Source organism: Eutrema salsugineum, unplaced genomic scaffold (genome assembly GCF_000478725.1).
Source record: "Eutrema salsugineum unplaced genomic scaffold, Eutsalg1_0 scaffold_8, whole genome shotgun sequence".
In the NCBI taxonomy this organism is placed as follows: Eukaryota; Viridiplantae; Streptophyta; class Magnoliopsida; order Brassicales; family Brassicaceae; genus Eutrema; species Eutrema salsugineum.
The window spans coordinates 1,430,324-1,450,540 of record NW_006256414.1 but is presented as its reverse complement, the minus strand read 5'-3'; the positions used below and the strand labels follow the sequence as shown (position 1 = coordinate 1,450,540).

At 32.2% G+C, this 20,217-nt stretch overlaps 4 protein-coding genes across 4 annotated transcripts; 2 read left to right on the top strand and 2 right to left on the bottom strand.

Moving 5' to 3' along the window:
• The first annotated feature begins 236 nt into the window (after nucleotides 1-236).
• On the top strand, nucleotides 237-1,767 carry LOC18009899 (pentatricopeptide repeat-containing protein At1g62720). Its single transcript, XM_006391767.2, has 2 exons — nucleotides 237-355; nucleotides 589-1,767. Exon 2 carries the CDS (start codon nucleotides 589-591, stop codon nucleotides 1,762-1,764), a length of 1,176 nt encoding a protein of 391 aa, XP_006391829.2. The 5' UTR covers nucleotides 237-355; the 3' UTR covers nucleotides 1,765-1,767.
• Nucleotides 1,768-1,856: 89 nt separating this feature from the next.
• Nucleotides 1,857-3,386, bottom strand: LOC18010184 (NADH dehydrogenase (ubiquinone) complex I, assembly factor 6). The gene is made up of 2 exons (XM_006391766.2): nucleotides 3,238-3,386; nucleotides 1,857-2,895 (listed from the first exon to the last, which is right to left on the bottom strand). The coding sequence occupies exon 2, from the start codon at nucleotides 2,857-2,859 to the stop codon at nucleotides 1,945-1,947; it is 915 nt and encodes a 304-aa protein (XP_006391828.1). The 5' UTR covers nucleotides 2,860-2,895; nucleotides 3,238-3,386; the 3' UTR covers nucleotides 1,857-1,944.
• Nucleotides 3,387-3,541: 155 nt separating this feature from the next.
• On the top strand, nucleotides 3,542-6,068 carry LOC18010158 (hsp70-Hsp90 organizing protein 2). The gene is made up of 7 exons (XM_006391764.2): nucleotides 3,542-4,483; nucleotides 4,576-4,864; nucleotides 4,968-5,053; nucleotides 5,148-5,371; nucleotides 5,457-5,523; nucleotides 5,616-5,675; nucleotides 5,794-6,068. The coding sequence occupies exons 1-7, from the start codon at nucleotides 3,608-3,610 to the stop codon at nucleotides 5,905-5,907; spliced, it is 1,716 nt and encodes a 571-aa protein (XP_006391826.1). The 5' UTR covers nucleotides 3,542-3,607; the 3' UTR covers nucleotides 5,908-6,068.
• Nucleotides 6,039-9,093, bottom strand: LOC18010197 (elongation factor G, chloroplastic). Its single transcript, XM_006391765.2, has 4 exons — nucleotides 8,683-9,093; nucleotides 7,014-8,431; nucleotides 6,422-6,934; nucleotides 6,039-6,335 (listed from the first exon to the last, which is right to left on the bottom strand). Exons 1-4 carry the CDS (start codon nucleotides 8,933-8,935, stop codon nucleotides 6,168-6,170), a joined length of 2,352 nt encoding a protein of 783 aa, XP_006391827.1. The 5' UTR covers nucleotides 8,936-9,093; the 3' UTR covers nucleotides 6,039-6,167.
• Nucleotides 9,094-20,217: the final 11,124 nt, after the last annotated feature.

The following is a 20,217-nucleotide window of genomic DNA, read 5'->3' as shown; positions in this document are numbered from 1 at the left end:
ACATGCAAACCACAGTCAAGACACGTATACATTTGTAGGACCCACACCGTGCTCATTTCACCCGTTACAACTTACAACGTCACCTAACCGAAATTTCGAAATGTATCCCGGTTTGATTAGAAAATCGTTAGACCGAGATTGAACCGGTTTCTATATCTCGCTCATCGTCCCCTCATATCGGTGGTGGATAAACTGCTAATAGGGTTTATTACAGGGTTTAACCATTTACAGTAACATAGATAATGAACAAACAAACCCGATCAAAATCAAATGAAGAGATCGATCTCGATATCGATTTCGATTTCGATTGCATCGAAAGCCAAGGACTTTCTCAATCGGCGTCTTCTCCAGAGAGGTAATTTTGTATCTGCTCCTTTCTTTAGCCGTTGCCGTCACCGGAGAGGAGATTTTTCTACCTCCGGTGATAACCAAAATAGAACGAGTAAAATCGATTTAAAAGATGCAATCGAATTGTTCAGTCACATGATTCAATCTCGTCCACTACCTTCCATTGTTGATTTCAGTAACTTGTTGAGTCAAATCGCTAAAACGAAGAAGTTTGATCTTGTGATCTCTCTCTTCCACCAGATGGAGATTCTGGGAATCGCGCATGATCTTTATACATACAACATTGTGATTAACTGCCTGTGTCGATGCTCTCGATTCTCTATTGCTTTATCCGTTATTGGGAAGATGATGAGGCTTAATTACAAGCCAGATGTTGTCACGCTTAGCTCTCTGATCAATGGATTCTGTCAAGTGAATAGAGTTTTCGATGCTATAGATTTGGTTGTTCGAATGGAGGCAATAGGATGTAAACCTGATGTTGTCATCTACAACACAATCATCGACACTTTCTGCAAAACAAGATTGGTGAATCACGCGTTGGAGCTCTTTGAACAGATGGAGAATGCTGGAGTTAGAGCAGATGCTGTTACTTACAACTCTCTCATAACCGGTCTTTGTAGCTTTGGTAGATGTAATGATGCTGCTCGGCTTCTGAGTGATATGGTAACGAGGAGAATCGTCCCTAATGTCATCACTTTCACCGCATTGATCGATGCGTCTGTGAAAGAAGGAGATCTCTCGGAGGCTGAGAAGTTATACGAGGAGATGATTCGAAGGTGTATAGAACCTGATGTTTTCACTTACAATTCGATTATCAACGGGCTTTGTATGCACGGTCGGCTAGATGAGGCCAGACAAATGCTTGATTTGATGGTTAGCAAGGAGTGTTTCCCGGATATAGTGACTTATAATACTCTCATAAATGGGTTTTGCAAGTCTAAGAGGGTAAATGAGTTGATGAAACTCTTTAGCGAGATTTCTCAAAGAGGATTAGTTTTCGATACAGTCACTTACAACACTATTATCCATGGATACTTTCTTGTGGGCAAACCAGATGTGGCTCAACGGATTTTCAGACGGATGGATTCTCCTGCCAATATAAGGACTTACAGTATTTTGTTAGATGGTCTTTTTAACAACGGGAGGATAGAGAAAGCGTTGGTGGTATTCGAGAATATGCAAAAGAGTGGAATGGATCTTGATGTTACTACATATAATATCGTGATTCACGGGATGTGCAAGGCTGGTTATGTGGAAGATGCTTGGGACTTGTTTTGTAGCCTTGCAGTTAGTGGAATCGGGCCTGATGTTGTATCATACACTACAATGATCACAGGCTTTTGTAGGAAACGACTATGGCATGAAGCAGATGAGTTGTATAGAAAAATGCAAGAAGATGGATTTGTTCCACTGTAACATAAGTAGATTCTTTTATTAAACTGTATATAATACATGAAAGAAAAAGGGAACAGATTCTTTTATTTTGTATCCATCACCATTTGTAAAAATACAAAGAAAGTGTAGAAAGAAGTTCAATGTAATAATGTTTTTTGAATCCAGAAAAGGCAAGCAAGCCTGAGGAGAAGACAAATGTTTTCAAAACATAGCTCTCCATGAATACCACTTGAGTTTAAACTGAAACCAAAGTGGAGAAACACCGAGAACTCCTCTCTGAATCCTCGGATCAAACACATCGAAATGTACTTTACTTAACGAATCAAGAAGAACTTGTACCGGCACAGAATGAAGCAGAACCGGTTTAGCTTCTGCAGGAACTTTTCCCGCCAGTTCACGGGCTTTCAAGAGATGTACATTGGCAACAGATGCAATCTCAAACACTACATTGCATAGTCCTTCTCTTGTATTCATATCCAGAAGGATCTCTGATCGTCCTCCTTGTTTCACAAGCAACCCGTGCTTCTCAGCGAGATTCGCAGGGATGTAACTCTGTTGACGGTTTCTTGTACAGTGGTAAGGTAACGATTTCAGTAGCAAGACAAGACCACTGGCTTTACCGATGTGAGAAGCTGCGTGATCCGCTGCTGTTGAACTGATTCCGCCTGCTTGGAGTGTATTGTACAGAAGCGTAGAAACCGTATCTTCTGCGTATTTCTCAAGCTCCTCGATGCTCTCGGGTATATCCTCCACTTCTCTTTGAGCATCACGGATTCTAGCTTCAACCGAGCGTTTAAGCCAAGGTTTACTGATGTTGTGCTCTGATATGGCCCAAGACAGAGCTTGTGCAGTAGGGTGGTTTATGGGTTTTTTGGTGTAGAGCTTGTCGATTGCTTCTTGCCACCAAAGTAAACGCATCAAGCCGATTTTTGGATCAGATGCAACATCCATGGCTCTCGCGGTTTCCACGTTGAAAGCTCGGAGTGCAAATGCAGCTTTACGCATCTCGGGTGGGAGCTCAAGTAGACAGAGGTAGTGATGATAGTCATAGTTTCGTACTTGTTGTACACAGTAGGATAATGCTGAACGCAAACTCTTCGAGCCTCCTCCATTCATCAGATTTTCTCAACCTGTTGCTTCGTTTCTCTTCTCCTGCAACCATTTAAAACAACGAATCTGAAAATGCTATACATAAACAGTAACCAAGAATCCCTCTACGAACACAAGAGCTTATCTTGCAACAATTAACAATTCAAATGTAACAGATAAAACTCATTCAGGAATTATAACGAACACCTAGTGGACAAAGGACCTAGCATTGTTGATTAATAAAAACGAGAGCTTTCTACACGAAATGCGTAAAATCAATCAGAAACACAACAACAAAAGCACGAATCACAAGTGAAATCACAGATAATTTCAAGCAGCTAATGCGAAATCGCTAGAAAAACATAATATGTCGCCCCGTGATAACGAAATGAGAAAAAGCCTTACACAAACTTCAGGATCTCTTTGATCTGTCTTTCCAAATCATAAGATGTTTCTGAAACCAATCTAACATCTAAATCCAAAAGTATCGATCTATCGACAAAAATGGAAATCGAACTGAAGAAATCGTGCCGGAGAGGTGTCGACGGGGAACACTTGAGCAAACGACGGCGTTTTGATGTAAACAACTATTATAAATAAATAAACGCGGTGAGGATATTTTAAACCCTAACAAACACTCATTCTCGGATATTTATTTATACTCGTATCCAAACACTTCCCTTAACCAAAACCCCAATAACTCTCTTCTCTCAAGGTATCTTCCAGAAGAACAAATCAAAAAGAAGAGAACTCTGCAAATTTCCCAGATTCAACCATGGCAGACGAAGCAAAAGCTAAAGGAAACGCAGCTTTCTCCTCCGGTGACTTCAAATCCGCCGTTAATCACTTCACCGACGCAATCAATCTAGCTCCAACCAACCACGTCCTCTTCTCGAACCGTTCCGCTGCTCACGCGTCGCTTAACCAGTACGAAGAAGCTCTCTCAGACGCGAAGAAGACCGTTGAACTTAAACCAGATTGGGCCAAGGGTTATAGCCGTCTCGGAGCTGCTCACCTGGGGTTAAACCAGTCCGAAGAAGCCGTCGATGCGTATACGAAAGGGCTCGAGATCGATCCAAGCAATGAAGCTCTGAAATCTGGATTAGCAGATGCACAAGCTTCTGCGTCGAGGTCACGCGCCGCCCCGAATCCGTTTGGGGATGCTTTCCAAGGGCCGGAGATGTGGGCGAAGCTGACGGCGGATCCTTCGACTAGAGGGTTTTTGAAGCAGCCTGATTTTGTTAACATGATGCAGGAAATCCAGAAAAACCCTAGTAATCTGAATCTTTACTTGAAAGACCAGAGAGTGATGCAAGCTCTTGGAGTTTTGTTGAATGTTCAATTCAGGACGCAGACGGGAGATGAAGTGGAGGCTCAAGAGGATGAGATGGCTGTGCCTCCGAGGAAAGAGCCTGAGGTGGTAGAGAAGAAACGAGAGCCGGAGCCTGAACCTGAGCCGGAGGTTGGTGAAGAAAAGGAGAAGAAGGAGAGGAAGCAGAAAGCTCTCAAGGAGAAAGAGATGGGGAATGCTGCGTACAAGAAGAAGGACTTTGAAACTGCTATCAAGCATTACTCCACGGCTATGGAGATTGATGATGAAGATATCTCTTATATCACAAATCGTGCTGCTGTTCATCTGGAGATGGGAAAGGTATGTTATTTCTTGTCAAGTTCCTGTCATTATTCTAGAGTGATTTGCTTGGCCCGAAGTTGAATTTTTAAATGTGAATGTGTTTGATTCAGTATGATGAGTGCATCAAGGATTGTGATAAGGCAGTTGAGAGAGGTAGAGAGCTTAGGTCAGATTACAAGATGGTAGCTAAAGCTTTGACTAGAAAAGGAACAGCTCTGGGGAAGATGGCTAAATGCTCAAAAGACTACGAACCTGTGATTGAGACTTACCAGAAAGCTCTTACAGAGCATCGTAACCCTGAAACGTTGAAGAGGCTGAATGAGGCAGAGAGAGCCAAGAAAGAGTTGGAGCAGCAAGAGTATTTTGATCCCAGTATTGGTGATGCGGAGCGTGAGAAAGGTATATGCTTTGCAATTATATCTTGTTAATTTGAGGTATGAATCACGAATTATCCCAATAAATAGTTGGTTGAATTAACAATCTCTTGTGTTTGTGATGCAAGGTAATGAATTTTTCAAGGAGCAGAAGTATCCTGATGCGGTGAGGCATTACACTGAAGCGATCAAAAGGAATCCAAAAGACCCGAGAGTAAGACCAATTCATCATCATATGTGCTTCAATCTTGTGTACCATGGTTTTCCCTTGCTTGTCTGTTTGAATAACTTGTTTGAACTTCACATAGGCATATAGCAACCGAGCTGCATGTTACACAAAACTAGGGGCAATGCCCGAAGGATTGAAGGATGCAGAAAAATGTATCGAGCTCGATCCAACATTCTCAAAGGGATACAGCAGAAAAGGTGCAGTCCAATTCTTCATGAAGGAGTATGACAATGCAATGGAAACATACCAGGAGGGTCTCAAATATGATCCTAACAATCAGGAACTTCTTGACGGTGTTAGAAGGTATGCACATTTGTAAAGTCACGGAGAGTTTATTCACTCTTGTTATTTTAGTGCCTTTGTAACTTGTTGTAAACCTTTTCTGCAGATGTGTACAACAGATTAACAAGGCAAACCGTGGTGACCTTACTCCTGAGGAGTTGAAAGAAAGACAGGTTAGATTCTAACTAGTGTTATAAAACTTCGTTATTTTTCGATTAAGAGTTTAAGATTACGGAAATTGGGATTTTGCTTTTACTTCTTGCAGGCTAAGGGAATGCAAGACCCGGAAATCCAGAACATTCTCACAGATCCTGTAATGAGACAGGTAAAGAAACACACTAAAACTTCTCTTGATTTTTTCACAGTTCTGAAATTAATGTTTAGTTCTGATTTCCATGTTGATGCTGTCTCACCAAAATCCAACACTTTTTCTTTGTACACAGGTACTGTCTGATCTCCAGGAGAATCCAGCAGCAGCACAGAAACACATGCAGAATCCAATGGTCATGAACAAAATCCAAAAGCTTATCAGCTCAGGAATCGTCCAGATGAAATAAACTCAGAAGCAAAGACATTGATTTCTTCGCAGATTTGTTTTTCTTTTATAACTCTCAGCACCAAAATCGAGTCCTTACCATTTTTTCCAGACTATTCTGATATAACATTTTCCTTCTCATATTCATGTGTGTTTTAAGATAATAACATCCTTGTCTTTATAGATTTGATTCGCTTACATTTCTATATAAACCAAACAAAAATCACAATAATGTTTCGGTGTAGGATTAGTCCAGAAAAAAAAAAAAGAACAAAATCTGTCTTAAGCAGCAACTTCTTGATCCTTGGACGAAAGCTGGTTCTGAATATGCTGAGGAACAACATCGAACTTAGCCAATTGCATTGTGTAAGAAGCTCGACCTTTTGTCATCCCTCGCAATGTACTCACATACTGAAACATCTCTGCTAATGGAACCAAAGAATCAACCACCTACAATAACAAGAACAAGAACCCCAAAATCAAGATTCATCAACCAAGTTTGGGTTTCTCGATCATTCGATTTGACACAAACATACCTTGAGACCGCCAGGTTTGTCTCCAAAGCTGTTAATCTGACCTCTTCTTGAGTTAAGATCACCAATGACATCACCAAGATGTTCTTCTGGTGTCACAACTTCAACTCTCATGATAGGTTCAAGCATTCTTGGACCTGCTTTCCTCATCCCTTCACGGAAAGCTCCTCTTGCAGCAAGCTGGAAAGCTAGCACGCTCGAGTCCACATCATGGTAAGATCCGTCAACCAGACAAGCACGGACATCAACAACCGGAAAACCCGCAAGCACACCGGAGCTCATACACTCCTCAAGCCCTTTCATCACACCGGGAATATACTCTCTAGGCACTGCTCCTCCTTTGATCTCACTCTTGAACTCATATCCTGATCCTGCTTCCATTGGCTCAAAACGGACTGTAATATCAGCAAACTGACCTTGTCCACCTGACTGCTTCTTGTGTGTGTATTTCACTTCAGCTATTTTGGAGATACTCTCACGGTAGTTCACTTGCGGTGCACCCACATTAGCCTCGACCTGAAACAATTAAAGGAATTAGAAGATTGGAAAACATTGAAGAGAGAACAGATTTAGAAAAGGTTATGTTTTTTTTTACCTTGAACTCTCTTTTAAGTCTGTCAACGATGATCTCGAGATGAAGCTCTCCCATTCCTTCAATGACGGTTTGGTTCATCTCTTCATCGCGGGAAAAATGGAATGACGGGTCTTCTTGAGCGAGCTTGATCAATCCTGTCGCCATTTTATCAATGTCTGCTTTTGTTTTTGGCTCAATCGCTACCTTAATGACGGGATCAGGGAAGTCCATACGTTCAAGGACAACAGGGTTTTCTGGATCACTCAATGTTTCACCAGTGATTGTATCTTTGAGACCCGCAAGAGCGACAATGTCCCCTGTTAAAGCCACTTTAACATCTTCTCTGCTGTTTGCGTGCATTTCCAAGAGCCTTCCAATCCTCTCCTTCTTTCCTTTGTTAGCATTCAGCACGTAAGAACCAGCTGTGAGTTTCCCTGAGTAAACTCTCACAAACGTAAGAGAACCCACGAAAGGATCACTCATGATCTTGAATGCTAACCCAGCGAATGGCTCGTCATCATTCGGTTTCCGCTCAATGGAGATTTCAGGGTTCTCAGGATCTGTTCCATTCATTGGAGGAACTTCAACTGGCGAAGGCAGATAATCAACCACGGCATCAAGTAATGGCTGCACACCTTTGTTCTTGAACGCTGAGCCACACAGAATAGGCACAAACTTCCCTGTGATGGTTCCTTTCCTGACCAGTCTCTTCACTGTGGCCTCGTCAGGCTCAACTCCTTCTAGATAGTTCTCCATGACTTCATCATCCAAATCAACAATCAGTTCCATCATCTGCGCCCGATAATCTTGAGCCAAATCTTCAAGATCCTCTGGAATATCCTCGTAACTGAACTTGGCACCAAGCTCTTCTCCTGACCAAACTATAGCTTTCATCCTCACAAGATCAACAACACCTTTAAACACATCTTCAGCACCGATTGGTAACTGAAGCACCAACGGCTTAGCACCCAAATTGGTCACAATCATGTCCCTAGTCCTGAAAAAGTTGGCTCCAAGTCGGTCCATTTTGTTAACAAAGCAAATCCGAGGCACACCGTATTTGTCAGCTTGTCTCCAGACAGTCTCGGACTGAGGCTCGACACCAGCAACACTGTCGAACAAGCATATAGCTCCATCGAGAACCCTGAGAGCACGTTCGACCTCGAGAGTGAAGTCGACGTGTCCAGGGGTATCGATGATGTTGATTCTGTGTTTGTCCCAAAACGTTGTGGTTGCAGCTGAAGTAATGGTGATTCCTCTTTCTTGCTCTTGTTCCATCCAATCCATTGTAGCTGTTCCTTCGTGCACTTCGCCGATTTTGTAGTTTCTTCCTGTGTAGTAAAGAATCCTCTCGGTTGTTGTCGTCTTTCCGGCGTCGATGTGAGCCATAATACCAATGTTTCGGTAATCTTTAAGTGGCACTGCACGCTTCGCCTCTCCTAAGTAACAGCAGAAAACACACACATTTGAAAAAAAAAATCAGCAGAAAATTCATTAAAATAAAGTAATTATGATTCATCGAACATAATTACAGCCCAATAAACACAAGAGAGTGAGCAATATCAGAGCTTAACTAGTGGAAAAACTTCTCACAGGCAATTTGACAAACACTTAGAAGGCATGTATGCAATTTCAAATCAGGTGAGGAAAAGATGAAAGCTTTATGAGAGAAACGAGAGAGATGACTGACCTTCGGCAACGGCGAAGACAGAAAATTGTTTTCTCCGGTGTGATAGCTTCGAAGAACCAAGCCCAAAACGAGATTTTCCCAGAAAATGAGGAAGAGATGAGGAAATCGAAGAAGATGAAGCTCGAGGAGGAAGACCCAGAAAGGTAGCACGATGAGACAGAGGAATAAGAACAGGCCTTCTCTGTGACCCATTAAGATTACAAACCAACGAACCGGAACTAGAACTCGAAATTCTCAGAGCATCCGCCGCCATTTTTATCGCTTTGGGAGCTCGTCAAAATCGCTTCTTCTTCTTCTTCCTCTCTGCTCTGTCTATCAAATTTGGTCACTTCACTACTCTTCGGGTAACGTATTGTTCGTATGGCTTGGAGATAACGAAGCCTTTCGGGCTTTGCGTGGTTTGTTTCTGAACCGTTGGATAAAATAATACTATTTTATTTATTTATTTCTCTTCGTGGCTTTTTATTAAAAAAATTATATGGTCTATAAAAATTCTGAAGAGTTTTATTGGTCGAAATGGATAAGGAGATACGTCACCGTCTAAACTATTTTGAGTAATGAACATTTAGTTATACTAGATTTTGCGCCTATGGTACGCGTTAATAAAAATTATATGCAATTAATTATATTTATTAAGATATAAATTTTATATATTATTGATTTAATAATATATTAAAAATATTATGAAGTTAATATAATAATTTTTATGTAAATTTTGAGATTTTAGCGGTTTTGTTTTAAATCTATATACAGTATGTCATATTTCAATAACGTATTATTTGGTTAAACACTTATAAATTAATATACCCAAATTAACTAAATTTTTTATAAATTTATCAAATGATACTTATTAAACATAATATTGACATGATGATAAAATATTATACATTCACTTTTTTAAATCATGAAAATAATTTTTTTCATCATTTTCACTTTTCTTCCAATTATATATATATATAAATTTTTTTAAAAATAATAATAAAATTTAAAATTTAATCTTTTTTCTTCTCTTGTTTCACCGATACAAATTTTTATTTTTTTATATTATATAAAAAATAAACTAATAAATAAAATATTTGTTTTGAGATTAATAACAATTTTAAAAATTGGTAAAGCTTTTTAAATTATAATTCTAGCTAGGGATTACGAAAAATACTTAGTATATTTTAAATAATAAAATTATAATTTATTATTTTTATGTATCTTTTTAAATTACAAAATCATAGTAAGTATCTTTCGAGATTTTTTATTTTTTAATTTATTTTCTTAATAGAATTAAGAAAAAAATTTTAAATTTATAATTTTGATATATACGAATAAAATTTAATTTTTAAATGCTGATGTGGATGCCTTGAAAATAATATAGCTTTAACTGTTATTCATAATAGAATAGTTTTAATTAACCTTTTTTATATTTTTTTGTATTAACAATGTAATTTTATAATTTTTTTTTTAATTTTAGTTATTGACTAATAAAAATGACCTTTTAAATCTTATGTGGATGTCTTTAGAGGTATATAACTTCAATTTTTATTTTTCTATGAATAAATATTTTTGTTAACCATATAATTTAAAATTTTTAAAATTTTCATAATTTTAAATTTTAAAAATTTTCATAATTTTAAATTTTAAAAATTTTCATAATTTTAAATATTAATGTGGAGCAATAAAATTGAACTTTTATATCATATGTGGACATTCTTAGATGCATATAGCTTTTCATTTTTTTAATAATAGATTTAGAAATCAAAGCTGGAAGATCCCACACGAGGCAAGTGATTATGGTTTCTCCTTATTTTGAGGCTTACCGAATGTATTCGCATGCTGTTTGGTCAGCTAATTGTTACCTTTTTGGTTAATGTTAGGTTGTTAAAACCCCATCAGATGCCATTCAAAAATCTTCCTCGGATACCTCAATCTTCGGCTTAATGACAAAATTTCTTTCTTTATTTTCAGTGCTTCGTTTTTCAAAAGTGTCATGATTTTGGTCTCGCCTCCTTGTTTTGAGGCTTACCGAATGTATTTGGATGCTACTTGGTCAGCTAATTGTTACCTTTGTGGTTAATGTTAGATTGTTAAAACCGTATCAGATGCCATGTTATTTTAAAAATCTTCCTCAAATACCTCAATCTCCTTCGTCTTAATGACGGAACCTCTTTCTCTATTTTCAGTGCTTTGGTTTTTAAAAGTGTCGAGTATTAATCACTTGACATGTTTCTCGGATTGCTTGAAATTTATCATTATAGGAGGGGGGAGATTCGGCTGCCGGAAAAGGGAAGCAGATTTCAAACTTGAAATAGGTTAGCTTTCCGTTTCGACTAATATGTCCTTGTGTTGCTTTATGTGAATAGGGAGTTCGCTTTAGCAGTATTCCTAGTGTTGCTTCTTCCTCCATACTGGTCCCGTTCCTTCCTGTGTCGCTCTTCTCAAATTCGGGGGCCAAACTTTGGAGATTTTTTAGTCTTTTTTTCGATATTAAAGCGGCTTGTAATGGCTTTGTTTATATCTCGTTTCATTACATTCTTTGTAATTTAGCTAATAGTTAAACTTATAGTTTAGCCAAGTTGGTTCTTTTACGTTGTAATGACTCATTTTTTTGTGAAACCTAACTCTATTTTTTTTTGTTTTTTTTTTTTGAAATGGTTGGACACACAAAAAAAAAAACTTAAAAATTATTATAGTTATGTGACAAAAATTTGGATACTAATGTAAGATTCTCTAAATATGTGTGTATACATCTAATTTAAATTTAAAATTTTCTATTTTAATATTATTTATTTTAGTTTTTTTATTATTAACAAAAAATTTATATATAATTTCTTTATCTTTAATAATTTTTAAAAATAATATGGAATTTGAAAAAAAAATTAATTTTCAATGTTGAGGTGGACTAATACAAAATTTATATAGAATTTTTTTATTCAGCAATAATAAGAATTTGTAAACTTTCTTAATTTCCTTATTCAGCAATAATATTATAATTTGTAAAGTTTCCTGATTTTGAATATTGATGTGGACCAATAAAATTACCTTTTAAAATCCTATGTGGACACTATCTAAAGAATCTCTTTCTCTATTTTGAGTGCTTTGTTTTTCAAAAGTATCATGATATTAGTCTCTCATCCTTGTTTCGAGGCTTACCGAATGTATTCAGATGTTGTTTGGTCAGTTAATTGTTACCTTTGTGGTTAAAGTTATGTTGTTAAAACCCATCAAATGTTATGTTATTTCAAAAAAATTCTTTGGATACCTGAGTCTCCTTCGTCTTAATGACATAACTTCTTTCTCAATTTTCAGTGCTTCGTTTTTCAAAAGTGTCGAATACCAATCACTTGACATGTTTCTTGGATTGTTTAGAATTTATCATTTTTCTCGAATTTGGTGGTCAAGCTTTGGAGATTTTATGGTCTCCTATTTTAATTTTATTTATTTTAGGTTTTTTATTATTAATAGAAATTTTGTGTATAATTTCTTTATTTTTAATAATTTTCAAAAACAATAATAGAATTTGGAAACTTTTTAATTTTTAATGTCGAGGTGGACCAATAAAAAATTTATACATAATTTTTTTATCCAACAATAATATTAGAATTTCTAAACTTTGTTAATTTTATTATTCAGCAATAATATTAAAAATTGATAAAAAATTTTTATTTTTAAATACTGATGTAAACCAATTAAATTACTCTTTTAAATCCTATGTGGACGTCTTGAAAAGTTTATAACTTCAACTTTTATTATTATAAGATACTTATATTAGGGATCTCCAAAGTGATAGCAAAACAAGTGGTATTATTGGTATACAATCCTCAACAAGCAAATCAAAATCAAGCAGAACAGACTAAACAAACGAGTAGAACAAGAGTGTTATGACTTATGAGTGGTGTTTACTAGTTACAACCACTGTGATGCAAGTATAAGAATTTTAAAGGTTGGGTTATTGCCAAGTAATCGAATTTTCTAAATATTGTATATATATATATATATGTAATATTTTATTTTTCAAAAGTTTTGCATATTGACTTTATAATTATATTTTGATATTAATGATTTTTTTTTTGTAAAAATAAATATAGAATTCATTTCAGATCCAAACAAAATAACGAAGACAGTTGACACTATCTTACCCTAAATTTGCTCCGTACTCGAATGTTCACTCACAACAACGTCCATTCTAATGTTTCTAATGTGTGTATTAACATTATAATATATATCCGGGGAAAAATAAGATGTATTTGCTTAGAATAAGATAGATTATGATTATGATTAATAACTAAAGCGATTACTGATGAATCTTATTAAGAATATATTGAAGGACCTCATCTAGTTCATTGAGTAAATCCAAAGAGCCTAACAAGCTCCTGACATTTTCACCACCTTATATTTCTACTAAAAGCAGTCCGAACGGAAAACTAAAATTAACACAAAATTATACAAATTCTTCAAATATAATTATTAAATTATGTACATATTAAAAAAAAATCCGTATTACCTTATAACGAGTACATAGTTCACATACATGCATACATACAATAAGAATTCAGATCTAAAGTATCGAATTATCCAATGTGAATCAAAGAATCCCAAAACTGAAAAAATAATCAACCAAAAATTTGCCATCTCTCTCAGTTTGGAGTTTGAACTATCATTCTTAGCTTTTATCTTTTGGAGAAAATATTTGGTTATTTGGTTCTTTTTTATATTTTAGATTTTTTTTTCCGTAGCTCCTTTCATACATGATCTTTAGATATGTCTTTTGCCGACTTTTACCCAATACAATACTCAATCTTAATGAAACAAAAGTGAAGACGAAACTCCCTTTTCTTTTTCCTAAAGATAAAGAGAACGGATTTCTTTAAATTTATTAAAAACATTTATACTCCGGAAGAAATAATAATAATAAATATTAAGGTTCATATTTTTATTAGTTGTTAAACTATCTCCCCAAAGTAAAATATTCACTATAATTTGTCTTTACAATGATTCAATTCGTTTCACTATGAATAAATCGTTTAAACCCAATACTAGTTTTCTGATTTTTAATATGCTTTTGTTTACTTATATATCTAACGTATTGTGCAGTTTTATAATTTACGTGGTGATTTTAGTTTACAATATTTATAGTATTTAGAGTTTCTTAAGATAATTATGCGAGAATAATAGAAAACCGTGCAAAGAAAGAAGCTTTGGATCAAAAAGACAGAAGATAACTAGATAAGGTCCATATACTGGACCGAGTATATGGACTGAGAAGACCAGACACAAGAATGGGCAACAAAAATGGGTTATTCTTTTGAAAACTTCTCATCCGAACCTAAATAGATAGGAATATCGGTCTCATCCCAGTGGCGGAGGGAGCATATTGGGAGGGATGCAATTGACCCAGGTAAAATTCAATTTTTTTTTAATAAATATTTGTATTTTTATGTAAAAACTATATATAATATTAATAATTTAGCTAAATAATTTCCGTAAAATTTGTTTAGAATACATTATAAATTAAAATTGACCCCCATAATTTTTTTTTCTAGCTCTGCCACTGAGACTCATCCTCCTTTTCTGTGTTTAAACATTTATTCTTATCAACTTATAATTGCATTGCTTGGACATTTTCCTTGGTTTAATTTATTAACTTTTACCCCTGTATCGTTTGATTTGGCATCATTGTCTTTCTTCTTAGACTTGTTTTGTTTTCCTAAGTTTTCTGAATTTGGCTGTAGAATAGCTTCTTTGGTCTTTGGTCTCCACTAGAACTGACCTTCCCAGTGGAGTTAACTCTCAGGGAAAGAAACGATTGGATGGAGATGAAATTTCAGTAACTCACAAGGAAAATAAGTTTTTGCGTGAGGATCAAGCTTTAATATAATCGGCTTTTTATTAGAATAAGTTATCTCACGACAGATGCCATCCAAGGAATTTGATGATAGTTTTGACCCAACCCTTCGGCGACTAGAGGTCCTTGACAAATGGTGAGATTGATGATGAATGTGATTTTGATTAAGATGAGAAGATGATGCAGTAGAAGAAGTAATCATGGAATAGGAGGAGGAGGACCTAGTTTGAAAATTGGAGTTTCGAAAGGGAAGCTTGAATAAGCCCCAACATCGACCATCGAAATCCGATTTTCCCTCTATTAAAGCCAGTCATTATAAGTAGAGAAAAAAATGAAGCAAAACGCATATGGAAATAGCATTTTACACGAACCCGTTTTGGAAGCTTTACCTTTATTTTAAATATTTTGCTGGTGATTGTGTTGTAAAGGAAACAATTACTTTTATGGGCTTCTTGTATTAATATGAATAGAGGTAAAAAAAAAACCGTCATGATTTGGAGTTGTAACATATGGACTACAATTTTATGTTAAGTTACCAATTACTATGTGCGATCGTATATCGATAATATCATATTAATTAAAAATTACTAATATTTAGGAAGAAAGTCCTAAAAAAGCTTAACATGTTTATGAAAAATAAAAATCGGATAAAAAGTTCTAAAAACAAATAACTTTTCAAAAGAGTAGAGGACAAAATAAGTCTTCAAAAAATTGACCATACTTTCGACAATAGACTTAGTAAACTCTCTTCTGACCAGAGATTTTAATTGGTTCATAGTTGTTTCTATATTTAGCTAATGTCTTAAATAGGATATCGAATAAATTAAAGTAACATGTTCTTCTCACACAAAAATTCTATAAATACCACACACTAATGATCTTTGTCAATTGTCTTCCATCATATAAAATGGGTTATTCAATAGTTTTTATGTTAGTTATGGTTATGTGTTTTAGATTGAATGAAGCTGCTCCTCCTTGTGATTCAGCTCGTTTAGTAGTTTGGAACAAAATCGTTCGTGATCCCACTCTCGCCCATCAAGGTGATCGTCTCAAATTTCGTTGTTTTGGTGGCCCAAATAAGTTTGATTCCAAAGAATTGACTTTAGAATATAATCGGGAATGGATTCACCAGTTTTGCAAAACACCAAACACAAAATGGAGTTGTGATCTCAGCTTTGCGATTCCAAAAAAGAACTATTGGAATCGGGTGAACATTGTTACGCATAGAGGAAATAAAGATAAGGTAATTCAATTATCTGCTCGAATCACTGGAATTTACGCCGGAAGGAATAATCAAGCGAAGGAAAACGTTATAAGTTGGCAACATAACTGATATGTATATATATATGTATATATGTATACTAATATACATATAACCTTTTATTTTTCTAAAATTTACTAATATTAATGTAAGTTGAATTATTATTTGTGTCTTATAAACTAATTCAGATTTTTTTTATTTTTTTATATTGAGAATAGAAAATATGAATAAATGTAATATTTACATCTTTTAATATTTCAAATAATAATGTAATAAATTTATTTTATATAAATATGCTCTTTTAAGTGATAGTTTTACATTTATAAGTTTTATCTTATAATTTGTTTTCAGAATATAAATTATTCTCACTTTTTTATACAATTTTGAAATTTATTGGATATTGTGTAATCAATTATATTCTACCCTTTTTATTGATTTGTTGAGATTATTTTTAGTTATTATATTAAAAATAAAAATGGAAAGAAACAAAAATATTAATTAATTTTTGTGCTCTAATCAAAACAACTTATATTTTGAAACAAAGAGCATATAATATTAAAATCATACTTTAATTAGTATAATATTTTGTGAAAAGTTTTATAATTGTTCATTAGATATATTAATGTAGATATAATGTGCATGAATAAATATATTGAAAATAAACTTTGAATCTTATCTCGGATCGATAATAGATAGCCCTTCTACTCATTTAAAATATGTACAGTAATTACAGCATATCGCTTAAGTAGCATATATTTGTTGGAAAGAAATATATAGTTGTCCTAAGAATTAGTCAAACCTCTTATACTACATGTAATTAGAATATTGAATGTCTCGGTGATTTAACCATCCACATCTATTCTATTAAAACAGAAATACTTTTAGTGCTTGCATCCAAACACTCCTAAAGTTTTTTTTTTTTAAATTGTTTAGAAACTGTTTTAAAATTATTTTATTTTGTTGCAATATTATTTTAAAAACATCTTTTTAAAATATAATTTTTATTCTGAAAAATTGATATTAGTTTAAATATCTAAAGATTTCCTTAAATATATGTCATATTTAATTTAAATTATAACTATTTATTTTTTTAATTAAATTTAATTCTGAAAAATAGATATTAATTAAAATTACTCTACACTTCCTTAAATATATGTTAGATTTGATTTAACATTTGAAATATAAATAATTTCAAAATAACACATATATGATTAACGAATTATTTTTTTTTCAATCATATTCAATCAAACTAAAATTTCACATATTGAAACTGATAAATATTAATATTATACAGTAATTTGATGGAGTGAGTTAGGTATTTTTTATAATTGTGTTCTTAGAGTATCTCCAAGAGATACTTTATATTTGAAGTATTAGATACTTCAAATTTGAAGTATGAGGTGTTTCTCTCCAATGGTGATACTTCAAAATAAACTTCAAAAAAAATATTAATTTGCATTATAGTCCTTCCTATTCAACATAATCAGTTAAAAATCACAAAATTTTATAAATAACATTTAAACATACATTACAGAAAAATCACAAACAACATTAATTAATAAAATAATATAAAATATATTAATAAAATCATAAACTACAATAAAATATTAAATTACTCACTAAAATTATTTTCGAAATACTCTCATATATTGTCAATTGATGCATTTCGAAGTGATATATGAGCTTCTTTATTTTTTATATGTAGATTACGAGCTAAAAATTGTTGAAATTGGGTATTCTCGTTGATTGCCTTTTATTTGTAGATTACGAGCTAAAAATTTATATGTTCTTTTGATTTATCTTTAGTAATGTTATGCTATATTTTTATGTGTTAATATATTTTATTTTAAATACAAGTTGTTTTTTAATTTTATCTGTTAAAGTTATAATTTTTGAAGATATATGTAAAATAATTATGAGATATATCATTATAGAATTAAAATGATAAACAAACATAACTAATAACATTATCTATAAAGATAGATAATTATAAGGACTAAAATTGCAAAAAGAAAGATGATACTTCAAATTTGAAGAATTGAATAGTGATACTCTATATTTGGAGTATCACTATTCAATTCTTCAAAATTTGAAGGTTTGAAGTATCTCTTGGAGTGTAAAAAACTTTAAATATGAAGTTATAGAGTATCTCTTGGAGATGCTCTTATAGAGATTATGTTATCAAAACATGTAGGATATTAAGATAAAATTATTTTAAAATAAGTAAATATTTATATTATATAGAATATAAACATATGGGTTAGAATTATGGTCTTTTAACCATGATTCTTTTCGGATTAATAAAATGAGCAATTTAGAAATATATATTTATAATAATAGTCATTTTTTCAGTTAATAGAATGGTCGGGTTAGAATTATGGTTTTATGATAGTGGTAATAATAATACTAAAAAAGAATTAAAAACAAATTATAATTAAACGCAAAAATAAATTTCTGTCATTTATTTGAAAAATAAATTTATAAAGAAAACATATATTATGTTATAACTTTTGACTAAAAAAAGTCTCATACGGATGCACGGGGTAAAATCTAGTATACTATTACAGTGGAAGCATTTTTTGTGTCCAAACAGAATCTTTTTAGTTCATTACTATTCTGTTTTTAGATAATTATTATTTCTATTACCAAAAACAAATATTAATTTGATTTTAATTTAAATTTATCAAATAAATTAATTTAGTGTAATATTAAGAAAATAATATATTTTAAATTTATATTTTAATATAAATCCAAAAATTTGGATTTTAATTTAGATTTGCTATAGATTTCTTTAATTAAAAGTTATATATTTTATCAAAAATTAAAAAAAATAAATTATTATTATATCTTTACAAAATTAATAAACCAAATATTAATTTAGATTTGATTTAAATATTTAAATTTAAATAATATTTCAATGACAGAGATAAAAATCATATATTTTATATATTTTTATTAAATAAATCTAAAATTTTAAATATTTAAACTTAATAAATATTAAAAATATATAAATAATATGAACAGCCATGTTAGAATTATGTTTTAATAATATTGGGTTTTTAGATTAATATAAATAATCATGTTATAATGACGTTTTTATAATAGTAGTACTTTCTAGATTAATATGAACGGATGTGATAAAATAATATTTTTCTAATCGCGGTCATATATAATACTAGAAAAGTAAATCAATAGAAACAAGTTATATCTAAACAAAAAAAAATTAACTTATTATAAAAATTATATATAAACAAAAATGAAAATAAAATTATATTACATAAATAAAAAAAAGTTCTCATGCGAAAGCACGAAATAGAATCTAGTATCATATTATATTAAGAGTGCTATTTTTTTTTGTCGACGAGAGAGAGAACTATAAAGGGAAGAGATTTATCTCTTATCAGATATATCACGTACATTTATGAATAACTTAAAAAATATGTGAATAACTTCAAATTTTTGGCTAATTTTTCTAATGTTTTTCTAATCGCGGTCATATATAATACTAGAAAAGTAAATCAATAGAAACAAGTTATATCTAAACAAAAAAAAAATTAACTTATTATAAAAATTATATATAAACAAAAATGAAAATAAAATTATATTACATAAATAAAAAAAGTTCTTATGCGAAAGCACGAAGTAGAATTTAGTATCATATTATATTAAAAGTGCTATTTTTTTTTGTCGACGAGAGAGAGAACTATTAAGGGAAGAGATTTATCTCTTATCAGATATATCACGTACATTTATGAATAACTTAAAAAATATGTGAATAACTTCAAATTTTTGGCTAATTTTCTTTAATAATTTAAAAATACAGATAGTAATATTATGAATAAATTAAATTCTTACCTAGATCTATTAAAAATTAGAAAAAAATTTGGGTTTATCCCTAGGGGTGAATTCCTTTGTTCACCCCCTTTTTAATTATAACTAATTAAAATTTGCTATGTAATATTATTTGTAATTAAAATATAAAATTAAAATTTAAGAATTAAAATACTCATTCAAATATTTTATTTTATATATATAAATAAATAATATACATTTAAGGTTACAAATCAAGATTTGGGTTTAGGGATTAGAGATTAGAGTTTAGTTTTTATTTTTAATTTCTTTTAAAATTTAAAAAATTGGATTTAGGGTTTATGGTTTCTGGTTTAGTTTTTATTTTTCAATTTTTTCTTTAATTTATATATTATAGTTTAGGGTATAGGGATTAGAATTCAATGTTTAAGAATTAGTTTAGATTTTTTTTTTTTGTTACTTTATCTCATATATTTTATTTTATTTTTTATTTTTTAAGTCATCTTAAATATTACATAACACATTTTGATTGGTTATAATAGAAGTCGGTGAATAAAGGGATTCAACTTTAGGGGTGAACCCAAGAATCATTTTTAAAAATAGATGATATTTTTTCTTATTAGATTTTTAA

Excerpts from the sequence above, each read along its gene's own strand:
- LOC18010184 (XM_006391766.2), bottom strand. The coding sequence starts at position 2,859 with ATGAATGGAGGAGGCTCGAAGAGTTTGCGTTCAGCATTATCCTACTGT.
- LOC18009899 (XM_006391767.2), top strand. The coding sequence starts at position 589 with ATGGAGATTCTGGGAATCGCGCATGATCTTTATACATACAACATTGTG.
- LOC18010158 (XM_006391764.2), top strand. The coding sequence starts at position 3,608 with ATGGCAGACGAAGCAAAAGCTAAAGGAAACGCAGCTTTCTCCTCCGGT. Across the intron at positions 5,054-5,147 it reads GGAATCCAAAAGACCCGAGA|GCATATAGCAACCGAGCTGC; the intron begins GTAAGACCAATT and ends AACTTCACATAG. Across the intron at positions 5,524-5,615 it reads AGGAGTTGAAAGAAAGACAG|GCTAAGGGAATGCAAGACCC; the intron begins GTTAGATTCTAA and ends TACTTCTTGCAG.
- LOC18010197 (XM_006391765.2), bottom strand. The coding sequence starts at position 8,935 with ATGGCGGCGGATGCTCTGAGAATTTCGAGTTCTAGTTCCGGTTCGTTG. Across the intron at positions 8,432-8,682 it reads TGTCTTCGCCGTTGCCGAAG|GAGAGGCGAAGCGTGCAGTG; the intron begins GTCAGTCATCTC and ends GCTGTTACTTAG. Across the intron at positions 6,935-7,013 it reads GACTTAAAAGAGAGTTCAAG|GTCGAGGCTAATGTGGGTGC; the intron begins GTAAAAAAAAAC and ends TAATTGTTTCAG.